Source organism: Filicampus tigris, chromosome 13 (assembly GCF_054856515.1).
Source record: "Filicampus tigris isolate MCC_2025a chromosome 13, RoL_Ftig_1.0, whole genome shotgun sequence".
NCBI classification, from domain to species: domain Eukaryota; kingdom Metazoa; phylum Chordata; class Actinopteri; order Syngnathiformes; family Syngnathidae; genus Filicampus; species Filicampus tigris.
The window spans coordinates 17127308-17145565 of NC_141229.1; the positions used below are offsets into that span (position 1 = coordinate 17127308).

General features: G+C 39.7%; 1 protein-coding gene across 4 annotated transcripts in view; it reads left to right on the plus strand.

Moving 5' to 3' along the window:
• Window positions 1-18258, plus strand: part of daam2 (dishevelled associated activator of morphogenesis 2) — a 101959-nt gene that overhangs the window by 69167 nt on the left and 14534 nt on the right. For all 4 annotated transcript variants that reach the window (XM_086049346.1, XM_086049348.1, XM_086049347.1 and 1 more), the window contains 13 exons: window positions 4265-4598; window positions 5230-5340; window positions 6691-6794; window positions 6909-6975; window positions 7048-7165; window positions 7670-7808; window positions 9880-9938; window positions 10029-10216; window positions 11127-11435; window positions 11609-11716; window positions 13711-13740; window positions 14845-14951; window positions 18110-18194. In XM_086049346.1, coding sequence (XP_085905472.1) covers window positions 4265-4598; window positions 5230-5340; window positions 6691-6794; window positions 6909-6975; window positions 7048-7165; window positions 7670-7808; window positions 9880-9938; window positions 10029-10216; window positions 11127-11435; window positions 11609-11716; window positions 13711-13740; window positions 14845-14951; window positions 18110-18194 — 1759 coding nt within the window. The remainder of the gene's footprint in view (window positions 1-4264; window positions 4599-5229; window positions 5341-6690; window positions 6795-6908; window positions 6976-7047; window positions 7166-7669; window positions 7809-9879; window positions 9939-10028; window positions 10217-11126; window positions 11436-11608; window positions 11717-13710; window positions 13741-14844; window positions 14952-18109; window positions 18195-18258) is intronic.

Genomic DNA, 18258 nt, shown 5'->3' on the forward strand with positions numbered 1-18258 from the left:
ATATAAGAGGACACATTTGGACAAATGGTGGTTAAACACCCATTGCACCCTACATTAGGCACACCTGCTTACAAAAAAGATGGCCATTATAATCAATAATGCTTAGTTTTGATCGCCACTTTATGATTTTAGTATTTCATAATTTTGATTTGCATTAATTAAACTGACACTTGTTTTCTTCATGAAATCGTTTTGTGTTACACTCAAACTAACGAAACTAACGAAAGTTCAAATATTTCTGCAGTTTCACCTACCTATAACTGATTCATCTATATTTTTGGATCTCTTTTTGAACACAAGTCATTCTTACCTTTTCAATTCACTCCCATAATTGTTCTGCAAATTAACACCCCAACAGAAACTTGCTTAATGTTTGTTCTTATTTGGGATTTTTTTGTAGACACTTGTACCACTTACATCATAGAAACTCTCTCTAATTTCTGAATATTGTGGCAAAGTAGGTTATTGTATACTTTGTACATTATTCATTTAGGGTATGTTGCTTGATTGAATAAACCAACACATTCTGAACCAACACATCATCTTCTCTCACCTAAAATAAATAAATGTACTGCTATATTAATTGTGACATATTGTAGATTATATCTGTCCACAGCGGCATTTCCTGTTATGATAAACCCATGCTATTCGCACATTCTTGGCACAAGTTGACATCCTATGATTTAGGCATTGGAGGTTAAGGCATGTTAATATGGGCTGTTATGAGAATTAAACATTTCTTGTGCGTGCATGCACTATTTATATATACATCTGCAGGGAGTAGTTAAAGTGACAACCAGGGCCATGTGGCTCACGGGCACAAAGTAATTAATCTGGCCTGGACAAAAACATGGATGAGACTTGGTTATGTTCCGGGGCTGTTTTGCTTCATCTGGCACAGGGCGTCTCAGAATCTGTACAGGAAACGAAAATGAGTGAAATATCAAGACTATCAAGGAATTCTTAAAAAAATGTGCTTCCCACAGTGCCCAGTGTGAAAAAGCTTGGTTTCAGCTGCAGGTCACGTGTCCTCCAACAGGATAAACAACCCAAAACAAATAGCTAAAACACTCAAGAATGGCTAAGAACAAAGTATCAGAGGCAAAGAAGGCAACGTCATGTAGCCCCCCGACCGGCCATACACCCCCCCTCCCCCGATTTATGTTGAAATCACATGTTTGCCTCTGCAGGTACATTGTTATAGTAGTCAACTGACATTTCATCAGATTTTGAAATCAGAATAATCCTCGCAAATCAATTGACAACGACCCAAAATGAAATGCTTTTCAATGAAAGGAAAGTTTGTTTTCACCGACTTGACCGCCATCTTGACTTGTGCGTCTTAAAAAACATAGTCCCCACCTACCCAAAACGTATATTTATACGTCTTGTGTTTTTTTTCCACATCATAGTGTGCAGTAGGGTCTTACGCAGTTTCTGACTGAAGACAGGCTTGTCTGCCATGTAAATAAAAAAAGAACAGACAGCATGTGGCAGTGATCAGCCAGGATCATGCTTCAGAGGTAGGCCAGCCGTATACATTAGTAGAAGTTGAATTATACAGTATACAACATGGAGGCAGTCCAGTTTTGGAGTGGCCGTGCAGCTGGAAAGAACAGGGAGACCGTATAGAAAAAGTAAGACTGTTGACCCCCGACAATTGTTTTTTGTGAGGTTAGACAAAAAAACACTACATCTAAATATGATGATGGCGGTCGAGTGGCTTTGGAGGACTAGAATGACGCGTTGTTCCATAACACGTAACAAGCAATCATCCCCTTCGTAGCTGATCCGCGATCATGCTCCATGAGTCAGTTATGTGCTCATCAATATGTCCTGCTACACTATAAAGTTGCCAGTAATACTAATATTTAGTGCTGTCAAGCAATAAAATGTTTTTAAACTAATTCATCCCAAACTTAATCATAATTAATCACGATTAATCGTATTTTATCAATTACAATTTTTTACAAAGCTTGGAACCGATATTTGCTTGAGTAAAGTCTGGAAAAAAATGTAAAGTATTTTTTCATTCAAAGACTGTTCTAATAGCTTTCTTTGATCCTTGAATAAGATTATTTTCCTGTAAAATACAACTGTTGAATGTTACAGCAAAGACGTACAACTAATGTGGTATTTGAATTTGGCTTTGCGAAATGCGCCTTTTTGGGAGGGGTTTCTCCAATGAGCTGTCGAGCAACTTTTTAAAGTAAAACTACATAAAAGGAATTTTCATGAAACTTAGCTATTTGCTAGTGCGGATTGCTAAAAAACAGAAAAAGATAGAAACAAACTTTTTTTCTGCTCTAAGAAGAGAGTGTAATCTTTCTTTTGGTAGGCGCCATGTATGTATAGCAATAGAACACAATATTCTGTGGGCCTTGCGAGATAAGTCAAAATCCAGTAAAATGCTGGTATTGGGGGGGTTGCTCCAGTGAAAACAGCTGGGATTGATGAAAGAATGTGTACTGTATGCGTTAAGATACACAGGATGTCAAGTTGTACATGCACATACATGTTTCTTACCGCAAAAAGAAAAGCCCGACTGCATCACTTTCACCGTTTTGAACTCTTAAGCACAGCATCATTCTCTTCTCCCCATATGTTCTTGACTCGGCTGCTCAGCTACAGTTTTTCACCAGTATGAATGATGATCTCTCTGAGGTGGTCTTTCAATTCTTGGACAGGTATATGGCTAATACAGTACTTGGCCTCTTCTCTGGCTTCACTTGTCACTGGTGCGCTGAAGGTGAAGAATGCGTTCCACCTTGTGGCTGCCATACCGTCTCAACTATGGTGCATTTATTTATAGATCCTGGGGGGAAAAAAAACACAAGAAGCACTTTTTTGCTGATGATTGTGTGAGCCAAATTCATTGTCAAATTGTTTTATTTCTTTGAAGAATTTGTTGGTCATGCTAGGTAAAGTGCGTGATTTTGCTGGAAATCTGGAACTGATTATGTTTAAGTATAAGAACATCTGGCCTCAATGTAGGTGCAATATTAATTTCCATGTTTTGTGGTTTTTCCATGCCGATAAAAAGTCCAAATGTGGAAGGGAATTGCTCTGTGTCCTTCTGATGGTATCAAAACAATGCATCCCCAATCCTCCCAGTCTCCATTTTTCCCTTTCCAGTGTGTGTCCTCTTTGTAACCCTCTTGCAAGCCTGTTGTTGTGTGAAATTATTCATCATGACCATCAGGAATCTTGACAGTAGAGGAAGTTCATTTGTGTGTCGACTGTGGTTTCACTCCATGTTTACGCGTCCTGTCTGTCATTCAGCTTGTCAGCTGGCTGCTCTTCTATTTCCACCAGCTAATGAGGCCGTGCCTCTTAAGATACGTGGGATGTAAAATGTTCACATAAAAAGAGGATGTTCAGCTCTATTTTTTTCCTTGCTTTATTTTTTAAACATGTAACAAAATAATAAATAAATAGTTAAGTATAATACCAGAGAAGAGGCCAAGTACTGTATTAGTTAAATGTATAGATTGATATAATTTTGTAACAGATATGAGATGTGCTGGTGTGCCTTTCCTTAAGTCCAAATATAATGGCTGCTTTTAAGATGGATTGTGGGAGGGAGGAATTCATTCATGTGCACCCATCATACGATTTATTAAAGCATAGTGATTGGATGATGGTTGTGTTGATTCCTGTTCCTTGCTCAATAATATAGTTTGAAAAATGGAAGTTGCCCTCAAGGAACTAATGAAGCATTGTTTTTAATCTGTTGATATGCGTGTGCCTCAAGGTGAAGCTTCAGAAGCAACTCCCCCTGGTGTGCCTAAATCACACCTCGTAAATCATAAAAAGAAAAGCAGAAATACCAGCGTACGCTTGACATTAAGATGTTGTTGTCATAGAAACAAAACCCAACTATTTCTATTTCTGTACAATATATATTGGCAGCAGGAGTGTTTGCTTGCAAACAACATGCCACAGAGGCTTGAAGTTTTTTTTTTTTTGTTAAATTCAATGTACAGTAGGAGTGATTATAAGTTATCAGTGAACTCAAGTAATTAGTTTGCTTGGTTTAATGGCACTTTATGATCCTACAAATCACAGGGGAGCCTTTACTCCTTTGCCTTATTTGAGAGCCATTTATTAATTACTTTAATCAAGGTCTTTCATGATGATTATTCAGTGGTTTTGTACAAAAATGAATGAATAAAGATTCTACTTAATAGATGTTTTAAATGAGTGCCAGTTTTTGTATAGCTTGATGCTAGGTCAGTCATTTTTTTGTCCTAACCCTTTTCAGGTTTGTGACGCGCTTCATCGAGCTGGATGGCCTCACTTGCCTCCTCAACTTCCTTCGCAGCATGGACTACGAGACCTCGGAGAGCCGCGTCCACACCTCTGTCATCGGGTGCATCAAGGCTCTCATGAACAATTCTCAGGGTCGGGCACACGTGCTTGCTCACCCACAGAGCATCAACACCATCTCGCAGAGCCTGCGGACGGAGAATGTAAAGACCAAAGTGGCCGTCCTGGAGATTCTTGGGGCAGTGTGTCTGGTGCCGGATGGACACAAGAAAGTGTTGCAGGCCATGGCTCACTACCAAAAATTCGCAGCGGAGAGAACTCGTTTTCAGGTAAGGCAGACTTGCCTAAATGTGTAATACTCCTTAGATGCCTCTTGGCTCACACATACTGGTGTCGTCTTAGAGCCTGGGGCTGGCAGCATTTATGTGAAAGACTAGACAAATTGGTCCATAAGTAAATTAAACTGGGATCATTTTGATTAGTTGGAAACGCGTGCTGCCACCTCTCCAGATGTTTTGACCTGAGGCTAAAAAAGCACACCTTAAGAACATAACAAAGCTAGGTGAGGACATCTTGAGTTACGGAGAATATGTACCATACGTATAGTGCTTCAGTGTTTATCAAGACTGAATCAACAATCCACATTTACTCGTCCCCCCTGGGTGTGTGTTAAATCTTGGGCTAAGTTAACACCAGAGGAATGGGTGATACACCACTGATGAAAACTTGTAATGTTTTTCTATGTTACAATCACTCCTCAGAAGTATGTCTGATTGTTAGTTTGGGACTCTGCAAGGGTTAGTGACCTCCTGTGTTATCTAATCTCGTCACTGTTTATTTTAACACTGACTCAGGTGTGATTTATGAAGATATCAGTCATGTATGTGATGTTTTTCTTTTCTTTTTTTTTTTTTTATTACTACAACAACATTACCAGCAAACTCTCCCATCTGTTTGTAGACACTGCTGAATGAGCTGGACAGAAGTACGGGACGCTACAGAGACGAGGTCAACTTGAAGACTGCTATTATGTCCTTTATCAACGCTGTGCTCAACGCTGGAGCAGGAGAGGTCAGCTCCAACACATACTGGAAATATGAGACCAAATAATTGAAAAAAAATAGCTGTATAAATTCAAATTAAAATCAAAAATTAAAATTAATCTAATGCTTCTTTTAACCAATTTAGCTTTGCTCACAAAATACTTTGCTGCTATATACGATGTGAATTTAATGTTTAAAATTTGTTAATTATAAAAAAAAAAAAAAATTTAATTCTCATTTTTTATATTGTGATATTTTTATTGTTTAATCAAATCCTTGCTTCGGGTCCCTGGAAAAAATATGCCCCACAAAATTTTAGAAAGTTGCTCCTCAAATGAAGTCACTGATTCGCAAAACTGCTCTGCAAAAAAAAAAAAAGAAAGTGAAACCCTTTTCAGCCATATTGCCCAGCCCTACTTGTGTGAGTAATTATTGTCTCGTTGCAGAATTGTACTTTGAATAAATAACTTTTTTGACCAGATTCTTTATCATTTACCAGTCAATATAGTGTAAAAAATTGTTTCGCCTTCCCTAATACTATTAATAAAACTGTGATGTTGAATGTGGTGCAGTTGACAATTTTGTTGCATCTAATTTAAGTGCTGGTGCAACCAAGAAAAAAAATTGGGCGCACTAGGGCAACCAGTGCATAAAGTTAGCCTGGAGCGCTGGATTAAATGTTGAAATGTTTTTTTGCCCTTTTTTTAATGAGATGGCTTCCTTGTGTGAATGTTGGATTGCGCCCTGATCCCATCTGGAGTGCACATACTTCCACCCTAATCAATGACAATTTGATCTATGTGGTCTTCTGGCACTGGCATTAATCTCCCTGAAAAGCGCTCCCCCTCCATTCAAAAATGCGATTTGCTTATTGTTACTTGACGTTCGAGCCTTGCGGTGCAGACTGATGTACGAGCAGAGTTTGACAACCAAGGGCTGTTTTCACATTCATCCAAGGTGGATTCACATAGCTTGTTCACTACAAATCTCGATTTTAGGCAAAGACCGTCCTGTGGATTTTTCCTTTAAAAAAAGAAAAGACGTGTACAAGTTGAACGATTCATTGATAATGATCCTGAGAAGAGATCCTGAGAACTAAGTTTTCAATGAAGTATTTTTTTTTTTTTTGTAAATGCTGAAAGTGACCAATATCCATTATTTTCATCTCCAATATGGCTCAGTTTGATTACACATCATGACAGAGTTATCTGGAAGATACATAAGTCAGAGAAATTATGCCAAAACCATATGCTCTGTACATAAAAAGTCATATGTTAATCAAACAAAATCTGCCATTGTTAGACAGTCCCCTTTCATTGCAAGCGTAATCTGAATCTTAGGAATTGTTGCATTCCGTCATCTGCTCTTTTATCTCCAGGACAACCTTGAGTTCCGCCTCCACCTGAGATATGAATTCTTGATGTTGGGCATCCAACCAGTGATTGATAAGCTTCGAGAGCATGAAAATGCAACTCTGGATCGGTGAGTGATAATCAAGCAGGACAAAAGGCAGCATACCAGGAACTTAATAGCATAAGATGAAGCTGGAAAAATTTCCACATTGTTTTATTTCTTTTTTTCTTTTCTTTAAAACAGGCATTTGGATTTTTTTGAGATGGTTCGCAATGAGGATGACTCTGAATTGGCCAAAAGGTTTGACATGGTAAGTAATGCAGGGCGATGTTGTCGGGTTTTGATGTTCCGACATTAATGCAAGAGTTATTATTCTCAACAGACCCACGTAGACACCAAAAGTGCCAGTGCCATGTTTGAGCTGGTCAAAAAGAAGCTGAACCACTCTGATGCCTACCCACACCTCCTCTCCATCCTCCAGCACTGCTTGCAGATGCCATGTGAGTTGCTACCTGTTAGACGACTGTAATACAGTATGTTGGTTTGACAAATTGGGGTAAGCTATTGTTAACAGTTGCTTGATAGATCTAGAAAACACACACACACATACATTTAGTCACAACATTGTGCTGTCAATGCTTTCTAGATGTAGACATTACACCGAAATACTTCAAACATATTGCATTGGATGTAATTCAAAATCTGCTGCTCTGTCAAAATAGCAATAATTCCTTTGTCAGAGGTGTACAACTGTCCAGCCGCATGCCGCTTGAATAATTAATAATTACAAAAAAAAACAATTTTTGACTTGCCCACCCCTGGCTGATGTGAAGATGGTTAAGAGCTGAGGCAGGCAAAAAACAAAACCTGTACTGACTTGAGCTAACATTGCCATATGTTGTCAGTTATCATCCAAAATCAATAATGTTATTGCTCTGATCAATGATCTTCAAATTGTAAAGGTGGCTTACAATTAAACGTTTTGCTGCATCCTCTGCATTCAGATAAGCGTGGCGGTAGCAGCATGCATCACTGGCAGCTTCTCGACCGGATCCTCCAGCAGATAGTCTTGCAGGACGACAGAGGGGAGGACCCCGACCTTTCACCTTTGGACAACTTCAATGTGAAAAACATAATTCGCATGTAAGTGAAATATGCTACTGAAAATACGGTACTATTGTGTCTTCACCACAGCAGCATATATATCTCCCAATTACTTCTCATATTATTTGTACATGCCAGGCAATCCTTTAAAAAAGGCAGAGAAGGTGCAGTAATTCCTCAGGAAAGTGAGGCAAAGTGAAGGTGGCAGCAGGGGGTCTTGGTTTAAATCTGAGGAAGCGGCGCACCGTGCGTAAATTGGCACGAAAGAGGAAACCTGAGATCAAAAGGAAATGACTCTAATCATATTAGTCAGGCACGCCAGCCAAGTGAGCCATGTTTAGGTGCGGCCGCACAACCACTTGGCTTCATGTCAGTGGTTTTGTTCATGCACTTAGGATGTTTACTTTTAGTTTTCATGGGAACTACTGGCCACTGACAGATCTCAGAGCATTATCCGTACACTCAACGTGTTTGTGTTACCAACTGTTACTGAAGGCACTTACGTAAACAGCGATAGTTCTTCATCACCCTCATTTAGGCAATACACTAGAGAAGGTGCTGATGACTTAAGTCGTGTTAAGTTGGGGAGATGGAAAAGAAAAATAACCCTTCTGAGTTTACCGGAGAACCAATATTCCTTGTATGCTCATTATAAGATTCACAATGAAAAGTATAACATAGGAATGCAATATGGTCTTGACTCCATGTTCTTTAATACCTAAACTGGATTATGAATTGAATACAAGCACCTCACAAAAGTACTACAATGGCAACGTGGACCTACGGCATTTAGAATCAGATCAACAGTCAGGTTGTTTCTGTTATTGAAGATCAATGATGTGTGTTCAGTCTCGAGAGTGAAAGAAGCATAAAACATGAAGTGTGGTAAACCTTGGCCCAAATGCTCCTACCACTGTGCATTCATTCAGTCACTATTTTTGTTCTATTACAACACTTGAGCATAATTCTTTCCAGTAGCGCTTAGACAGCAAACTTGGATGCTGAATCTTAGCTTAGCCATTCATTAAAAACCAGAGTGGATCCAGCACCGGGAGACAAATCCCTCCTGCCAAAGTCTTGTTGTGTTTCCATAAATGTTCTTGAAGTAAATTATACCTGGAAAAGTGAATCATGAACTGAGATTTCCACATGAGGTTGGCAGAGTTCCAAAGGCCCCCATAGATAATGGGTGAAAACTTGTGTCTCGTGCCTATGTGGCTTTTGTGGGGAGCTATGGGGGTTGGAGAGGTTAAATCAACTGCAAAAGCAAAGTAGAGTCATTCATCAGATGTGGTCACCATGACGACATGTGACCCACACCTCAACATGTGTACAGCTGCCTCTTTCCCACTGCTATGTAAAGGTGTTCAACAATGAAGTATTTGTCTTTTTGGGGGGCGTTGGAACCTCCCAAAAAAAGTGAATCCATTAAAGCAAGCACTCAAACAACTTTCTTTTGAATTTACTTCTGACTTGATATAAATCATATTTTGTGGGTGTGAAATCCTATTATATACAGTAGCATACATGATAACCAACATTTCAGGCAATTTGTAGGTTTATCTGTTTCCTTTCTGTTAGTGACAGTTTTTATTCTCTTCAACTCCAGCCAAAGCTCTTCTCGATACTCAAGGTTTTTCTCAAGTCTTTTTCTCCTTAAATTGTTGTACCTATATTAACAATTTTTTGCTTCTTGTTAATTTATTTTTATCCTTTTTTTTTTTCATTTTTACCTACATAAACCTTTCCCATTCCTGCAGTTTTCCCAGATTGCTTTATTATTTTCAATTTTCTAATTTACTAATTTACAACAAAAATACCCAAAATATAAAGTATTGACTTGAACTGATTTAAATCCCGCAAGATTTGTTTTAACTCTAATGTACTGGGCAGCGCAGTATGCAGCAACCTAGTTAAAGCCGGGCAAATAATTAATTCCATCACATACAAAGTTAGTGATCATCAGTAAAAATATTTGGCATTAAATACGTCCAAATAGCAAAATGCCCAGGCTTGGCTCAGTTTGACTGCGTTTGACTCCCGATTCTCCTGCCAGTCCATCTGTCTGCATCTTTGCATCGTTGCTAATTGTGGTCTTCCCTTTTCACAGGCTGGTCAATGAGAATGAGGTGAAACAGTGGAGAGACCAGGCCGAGAAGTTCCGAAAAGGTAAGACACCACGCAGAGAGTATGCATGATGATGTCTTGTTAGTAGTGTAGCTGTATTTGTAACTTGGTTTGCTCTCCTTCTCTCTTCAGATCATGCCGAGCTGCTCGGCAAACTGGAGAGGAAGGAGCGAGAGTGTGAGACCAAGACACAGGAAAAAGAGGACATGATGAAGACTCTGAACAAAATGAAGGATAAACTCCAGCGTGAGGGTGTTGAGTTGCGCTCAGCCAGGGAACAAGTCCTGGATCTATCAACACGCATCAATGACTGCATTTCGGTACGAAGTCTTGCTTTTTATACTCGAGCAAAAATCATTTTGGGCATGAGGCTTGTTGTCAGCCCGCAGCCACATTGCCTTTGACAGCTAGGCTCACCACAGTTCTAGAACCGTGCTACAGAACTATGGATGGAAGAATGCTCACTGCTTTCCTTTGATTGGGTGACAGAAATGTCATTTTGGTTTTACAGAATAAACAAGAATAGAAAGAAAACAAAATAAAGCACAGATCATAATAATATGTTAGCGTCACTTATGTCAGTATGTCATGTTTATCTTTGTTCAATTCATTGGTGAGTTACACACCCTGATGTGACGCTATTTCATAAGTGACACAGCTACAGTGTTCGGAACCTGCTGCAAATAGCAAAAAGCTAGCAAGAAGCTAGCAAAAAGTAAGTGACAACCACCCAAAAGGTTTGTAATTGCCTACTTACGCCACAATAACGCACTTTGATTTCCATTAGACGAGGCTATGACCTGACAAAATAAACTCCTCCCCTCACATTAGATGAATCTGAATGATGGCACCAAAGCAATATTTTTATATTGGTCATTTAGCTTTAGCTTTTGCAGCGAATAATGAGGCTAGGTCCCCCCAGAAATTAGCGAATGCTGAACTGTGAATATGCGATCGAAATTCAAGCCTGATCCCAATTAGTCTGTAGTTGAACCAAACTGAACTGAACTTGGGGGAAATGTGGCTTTACTATATCACGGTGGTTGGTTACTGCAACAGTACCGTGCGAAAAAAAAAAAAGAAAAGTCAAACAGTATCGTTCATTTGATTAGCTTTCACAAATTGTAATTTAAAGTCATTAAATGTGTTGAATTCTAATTACTTTCTAATCATTCATAACCTAATGTCACACACTTGAATCCTCCTTACTTTTTTCCACATCTCCCATAGGTGGGCAATGTGTCTTTCCCACCACCTCCACCTCCTCCTCCTCCAGGGGCTCCCATGGCTCCGCCTCCACCACCAATGACGGGTGGCTTTCCTCCACCTCCACCTCCACTGCCTTTTAGCTGCCCACCTCCACCGCCGCCACCTCCTCCACCTGGCGTCCCACCTCCACCACCAGGGGCCCCTTCCATTTTTGGAATCCCGCCTCCCCCTATTCCCTCTTCTTTCAATTCGGCAAGCACACTGCGCTCCAAGTCCATCCCTCAGCCCTCGCATCCGCTGAAATCTTTCAACTGGGCTAAGATAGGAGAGGTGAGACATGACTGGCAACAACTGCATATGTTTTTAGAATGATCTCATGTGTGTTGTTATCCCTTATTTATCATGATGATGTGTTTTACTTAATAAGTTAGTAACCATAACAAAACAAGGACATAAGAAATTGTGGCAAACACTAATGACCTTTGTTTGTTTGTCTTCATCAGCATATGATCAATGGCACTATCTGGAATGACATTGATGACCTGAAAGCTTTCAAGATCCTTGACCTCAAGGACATAGAGAAGATGTTTTCTGCCTATCAGAGACAGCAGGTTTGTATTTTAAGCCCTGCATAATGAAATGCATGGTAATGACACGTGTGCGCGTTCATGTTGTGCAGTGATAGCATACAGTAGACAGAGGCAGTTTTTTATTATGAGCCTGTCATAACAAAGTTCCATTCATGGTGCGAATTCAGCTTGATTAATTAACTTGTGTGTAACACTGCCAAGGGCCCAGCTGAAAGACACATTGTAGAGTTGGAGCAGAGATACTGCAATCGTGGAACTTAAGCACATTTGTGGGAGCACTACAGAGCTGTCTGGATCTTTACAGGCTCTTGAATCAGCCTTGATATTAGATACAGTTAGTTTAGCTCCAGACAAGAGGAGCAAATTATTATTGATACCATCAGAAACATATTCAGTTACTAATGTTCATTATAGTGAGGTAAACTCGCATTGCACGACTCATTACTTAGCATTTCTACTGTATGTTTTGGACTCTCATGTAGGACATTAAGGTAACCAAGACTATTAAAGAACATCTTACTCACTTTCATTGACAAAACAAGGGTTATTATTATTATGGTAAAGGCAGATTTTTTTTTATACACCTTTTGTTTTGAATCTCATTCAATTATGCAGAGTGTAGTTTAAGGGAAGTCAACCCAAACATATTTTTTTCCAGAATATGTTCTATGCAGGCCCACTAGTCTAAACAGGGCATTCTGATTAGTATTGTGCTTGTGGAATTTGAGTAATCCACCCGTTTTTATCTGGCTAAGAGTGCAGCCATTTTGTCACTTCTGTCGACTGAAGATGACATCACAGTTGCTCAGGGCTCAGATAACGACCAATCATGGCTCAGCTTCAGAAAACAGATAAGCCGTGATTGTTCGTTATCAGAGCCCTGAGCAACAAACAAGGCAATATGATTAATGTGAAATATGAGTTCTCTCAGGAGGCGGCTATTTTGTCACTTCTGTCGACTGAAAGTGACATCACAGACCCTCAGGGCTCAGATAAGGACCAATCACGGCTCACCTGTATTCTGAAGCTGAGTCATGATTGGTCGTTATCTGATCCCTGAGCAGTTGTGATGTCATCTTCAGTCAGCAGAAGTAACAAAATGGCCGTCCCCTGAGATGTCTAAAAGTGAGTGCATTTTGCTGCTTAACTTATACTCTACAAACACAATATTAATCAGAATGACGTATTTCAACTAGTGGGCCTGCATATTCTGGAAAAAAATGTTTGGGTTTACTTCCACTTTAATGTTATGGCTGGGGAATATATAATTAGTGTGCATTTAGTTACAAAACACATCCTTCTCATTTAAAAAGTCAAGGTCAACTTTTAATGTCACTGAACAAGTCTAAGTGATAACAACAGACGACCGACAGGATTAAAAAAGAAAGGTTAAAAGTATCCTTTTCATACCTTAATGAAAATTAAACAACCGCCATTTTCCTTACTGCAAGGCTTGAATGTTTTCTGACAGCCCGGCCGCATGTGCAGACTTGTTTTAAAGGTTAATGAGTCATTGGAAATTGGTGACAGTGATGTATTACATGCATTAATTCATACAGAACAGGTTATTGTAACTGGCTCCAACTACTAGTTGAATTTAAATTTATTTTGGGTATAGCCATATAAAACCCAATGATCTTAATTGTTATGACATTTTGGTTCCATTGAATCCATCAGACCAATGTTGTGTGGTTGGCTTCCCAAACTGGACATGTGGCCTGCATAGATTTATTTCACTCGCTATGCTCATTTGTCATGTTCCTGTGTTTCCATGTCAAAGCAGGTGTTTGATGATTCAATCAAGAATACGTAGTAATAATCGTGGCTTTATTAAGAAAAAAAATACCCTTTTGACTTAGCGGTAGACTGTTTATTTTTTTTTTGCTCCGGGCGGGCTTCTCAGCTTGCGCTTGTAGCGTGCGCAATTGTAGTTCTCTGCTCTATAGCCAACACTGCTTCAAGTGCTAATCTTTGCATGTGTTTTGTGTCTCTGCACTCTCCGGCTGCCTGGGCAGGACCTGCTCACTAACCAATCCTTCAAGCAGGTGAGTTCAAGGCTTCTTCAAGACACTGTTTGCTACCTTCAGTCTAGCTGGCGCCTTCACTTCTAGCAATGCAGGTGGCCGCAATTTTTTTTTTTGGTGTGTCTGTTATTTGTTTCTGAAAAAAATGATAAGGAAAGCCATATTTTCCAGTCATGCTGTTTGTAATTTTCACATTACTATTTATACTTCTTTGGTTAATGTGCAACAAGAATATGGAATTATCCGTCACTTACCATATTGTTCCAAGTGATTCCAAAAAGGTGCACACAGTGTTGTGAACATTGGTGTGTTGCTAATTGGATATTCATTTAGGTAGTTCCACCAACAAAAGATGAAGACATCATTTTTTCCCATTTAACAGCTTTGAGCAGGCAAATTAATCTTTAGTCTCAGCAAAGAGGACTTTGGCAACCCCAGTGAAAGTAGTCATCCTTCAGTGCCAACTCTCATCCGCTGCCAGCCACCGAAGGTCAATGCAAGCACGGAAAGATGAAATTTTCTTTACAAGCTGCATCACACCAACAACCTCAAAGAGGACTCTTTCTAGCAAACAGGAAACCGTCTTGCACCCTAAATAGACTCCGTTTTACATTCACCCCCATCAGTTTTCTCAGACATAAAGTTTATTCATCCTAACTGATTCGGATTTTGAATACATTGGTGTGAGGCTAACAAAAACTTCTTGACTCACCCCAGATTAAGTTTGAACAGGGTTTCTTGCTTCTCAAAGGAAGGCCCACATGCAGTTTTTTCAGTGGCGGCTCATCTCAGAATGTGGCTAATGTGACTTTTTATTTAACACATTGTTGTTTGTAAATCAAGCGCCTTCATCAGTTCATTCAAAAACCTTTGTTTTTGTTTCTCACCAATTAAGGATGACGTGATGTGCAGTTAATGGTTGCAAACTTGATTGAATATATTTGGATTTCTCTTTTTAATCCAAATGAACACACTGTTGTTAATATTTAAAGAGGCCATATATTCTCTGAGTGCATTACAGATGTTACAGATGTTGGGAATAAGATGTTTTATGTAGTAGTTGTCGTCTATGAGCCATTCATTCAACATCCGTTAATCTCTTTGTTTGCCTTTTTGTTTGTGCAGAAGGAGACCGGTTCTATGGATGACATCTATGTCAGCACGCGGAAAGTCAAGGAGCTGTCAGTCATTGATGGCCGACGCGCGCAAAACTGTGTCATCCTCCTTTCAAAGTAGGTGTTCGTCCATGCGACTTCACACCTTCAACAAACGTATCCTATCTGTGCAGCTTGTTGGCACTTCTAGGACAGAGAAGCATATGGGTCAAAGGTCAAGAGTGGCATGTGCTTAGTCTTTTGTCTGTTTTAAATGGGCAAAAAGAACCATCTGTCGTTCTTTGTATTTCATTTTTTATATTTGACTTTAAAAGCAGATGTGTCATGTGGCAGGCAGACCATATAGAGGGTAATTAACACGAGGAATCAATTTACAACTAAATAGTGCATGGTTTTGAAAAAATAAATATACACTACCCTTAATTGATTCACATGTAAACAACACACACCTCCTTATACACTACCCTTAATTGATTCACATGTAAACAACACACACCTCCTAAGTGGCCTTAAGTCCCATTCCATCTGAAATGGGAACAATTGTCATCATTCAAGGTCTACTCAGCAAAATGTTTTCCATTTCTCTTCTCACTGCACTTCACCAAACCCCTTTAGAGACTTTGATCACTGACCCCGCTCACTTTCCAGATCAATAAACATAGACTTCCTGGAGGCTGTCTTGGTCTAAGGACTCTGCAGTGGGTCCCTTGACTCAATAGTGTGTCAATATTGCATGAGCCAGGGGTCCAAACCCGACCCAAAATAAGGTCAGCGGTCAGTCAATAACGCTTTAGTGTGCGGACTGACAGTGCTGTTATTGATCACAACCCAGGACACTTACACTGCTCAGGAACGCTGTGGACAGCTGGTTGTGGTCCCATTACTGACATCGGCCCAGAGCTGTACCTTCAGTGTTAGTCAAACGATTAATAACTGCACTTTAAGAGATGATAACAGGAACTTAAGAGGAAAAGTATGTAAGCTCCATGAAGCAGTGGGGAAAATCAGTCTCTTTATGGAAAAAAGAAAACACTGTCAATACCTGAATAACTGAAAATGTGATAGTCATTGGTGGTGCGCCAAAAAGAATATGCTGCGTTTTCTGCATTATGTTATCATTATACACTTACCAGATTCCTTGTTAGCTCCATCTACCTGATCAACAGTATGTTAAAAGGGGAAGTCAAGTCAAACATTTTCTTTGCAATTATATGCGCCGTTTGCCCCCACTATTGTAAACACTGTATTCTGATTAATTTTGCGTTTGTGGAATATGAATTAAGCAGCAAAATGCACCGTTTTTTTATCCATCTCAGGGGGCAGCCATTTTACGGCTTTTACGAAACTTTATTCAACAAATGCTAAGTTACAGGATTGAATACATACAAAAATACCATAAAAGACAGTGAGAAAGAAAAAAAAAAAAAAAAAAAAAAAGAAAAGAAAGGGCCACATGGGTACTCAATTGTCCAAGTCCAATATGTGCCAGGGGTAATTCTTTTCTTTGTCCTTTTTTCTTTCCTTTCGTAAGTAAGCCAATATTTGCTTTACCACGGCATCGCTGCCTATCATAATGTTCTTCATGGTCATAATACTCCTGGTGTTCCACATAAAAACACATGCAACATAAATGATTGTTTGGAAAATGTCTTTTTCTTTGGGAGGTAGGTCAACATCAATTAAACCATTCATAATAGTGACATAATTAATTGTAATTTTTAAGCCTATGTTCTCCATAGCTGCCCACACCTCACGAGCTCTACAACATTCAATCAAAAGATGTTCTTGTGTCTCTTTTTCCATACAATTCATGACGGGGCATTTTGTTGTTTTTACATAGCAGCTCCATGAAACCATGGCTCTCATGGGGGAGCCATCCTATGGCGATAAGCCACATTGTATTTCTCATCTTTTCTGTAATCATGGGTTTTCCCTTTATCAATGCTTGAGCCACCTGTTGAGCCGGCTCTGTTTCACATTCAAATGTTTAAAACCGACAGTGCCTCCATGTTTTGCATCATTTATTCTTTTAAAATTCATTTTACTCGTTAAACCATTCCAGTCCAGTTTTAGGTGTTCATGTTTTGCGATAAAATCTCCGAAAACAAGTTTATAGTAAGGGCCGTTTCTGGCTCTCCCTCTCCTCTTTCTCCAGAGGGCCAGGTCCCCAATGCATTGGGCTTTCCTGGAGAAGGCAAGGTACATATTTTTAACGAAAGCTACGATTAATCTTGTGCTTAGTTCTATGCTTCCCAGGCCACCAAACTCCCTGGGTTTGTACAAAGGATCACGCTTTGCCACCTCTCTTGTAGTCCCCCAGACCATATTCACACTCAGTTTATCCATTTTTACCATTGTGTTATGATCAGGGGGGAAAAGGTTGGCCAGAAATAGGAGCTTTGACATAACATAGGTTTTTAATATATTTATTCTTAATTTATAGTTCATATTGTTATTTTCCCATTTTTGAGCTTCTTCTTTAATTACATTCAATTTATCGATCCAGTTCCTTTTACTACAGTCGCCATCGCATACATAGACACCCAAAACTTTGATCTCTCAGCCGTTTTACCACTTGCTGTCGACTGAAAATGACATCCCAGCCCTACGACTGAGGGGCGAACAATTACGACTAATGGCAAAGGTAAAAAAATGCGCGTTCAAGGTTGCAAATGGTCGCCAGACGTTCGCCTGTACTTTTTTTGTCGCAAGGAAATCAAGACAAGACAAGAAAAATGTCCAAAAATCTTGATGAATGTCTGGCGAACATTTTGTGAGCATTTGCGTCATTGAACGAACCCTGACGAACTCTGACGTGAACGCAACATTTGCTACCTTCGAAAACACTCCCAAATGTTCGCCGCACTTCGGGAAAGGCACTTAAGGGCTAAGCTTGCCAAATCCAAAAACAGATGAGCCGTGATTGGTCACTACCTGAGCCATTAAGCACTATGATGTCATTTTCAGATGACAGCAAGTGGCAAAATGCCACCTGCACAAACCCCTCCAACCATTCCCACACCTGAGATTGATAAAAACAGATGGATTTTGTTGCTTACTTCATATTCCGCAAATACAATATTAATCAGAAGGCCGTGTTTAGACAAGTGGGGCCGCTTGATTTCCCCTTTAAAGGTTTCTACTTTGTAAAGAATCAGTTTTGACTGAGGAATTGCATTTATTAATGTGGTTGTTAGACTGGCAGATACCTAATGAAGTAGCAATTGAGCGTTTGCCATGCTTAACCACGCATTTTTGTCCCTTTTTTTTCAAAGATTAAAAATGAGCAACGAGGAGATCAAGAGGGCAATCCTAGAGATGGATGAGCGAGAAGAGTTGGCCAAAGATATGCTGGAGCAGGTGAGCCTTGACCGCATACACCACAGGTGTCAAACTCAAGGCCCGGGGGCCAGATCTGGCCCGC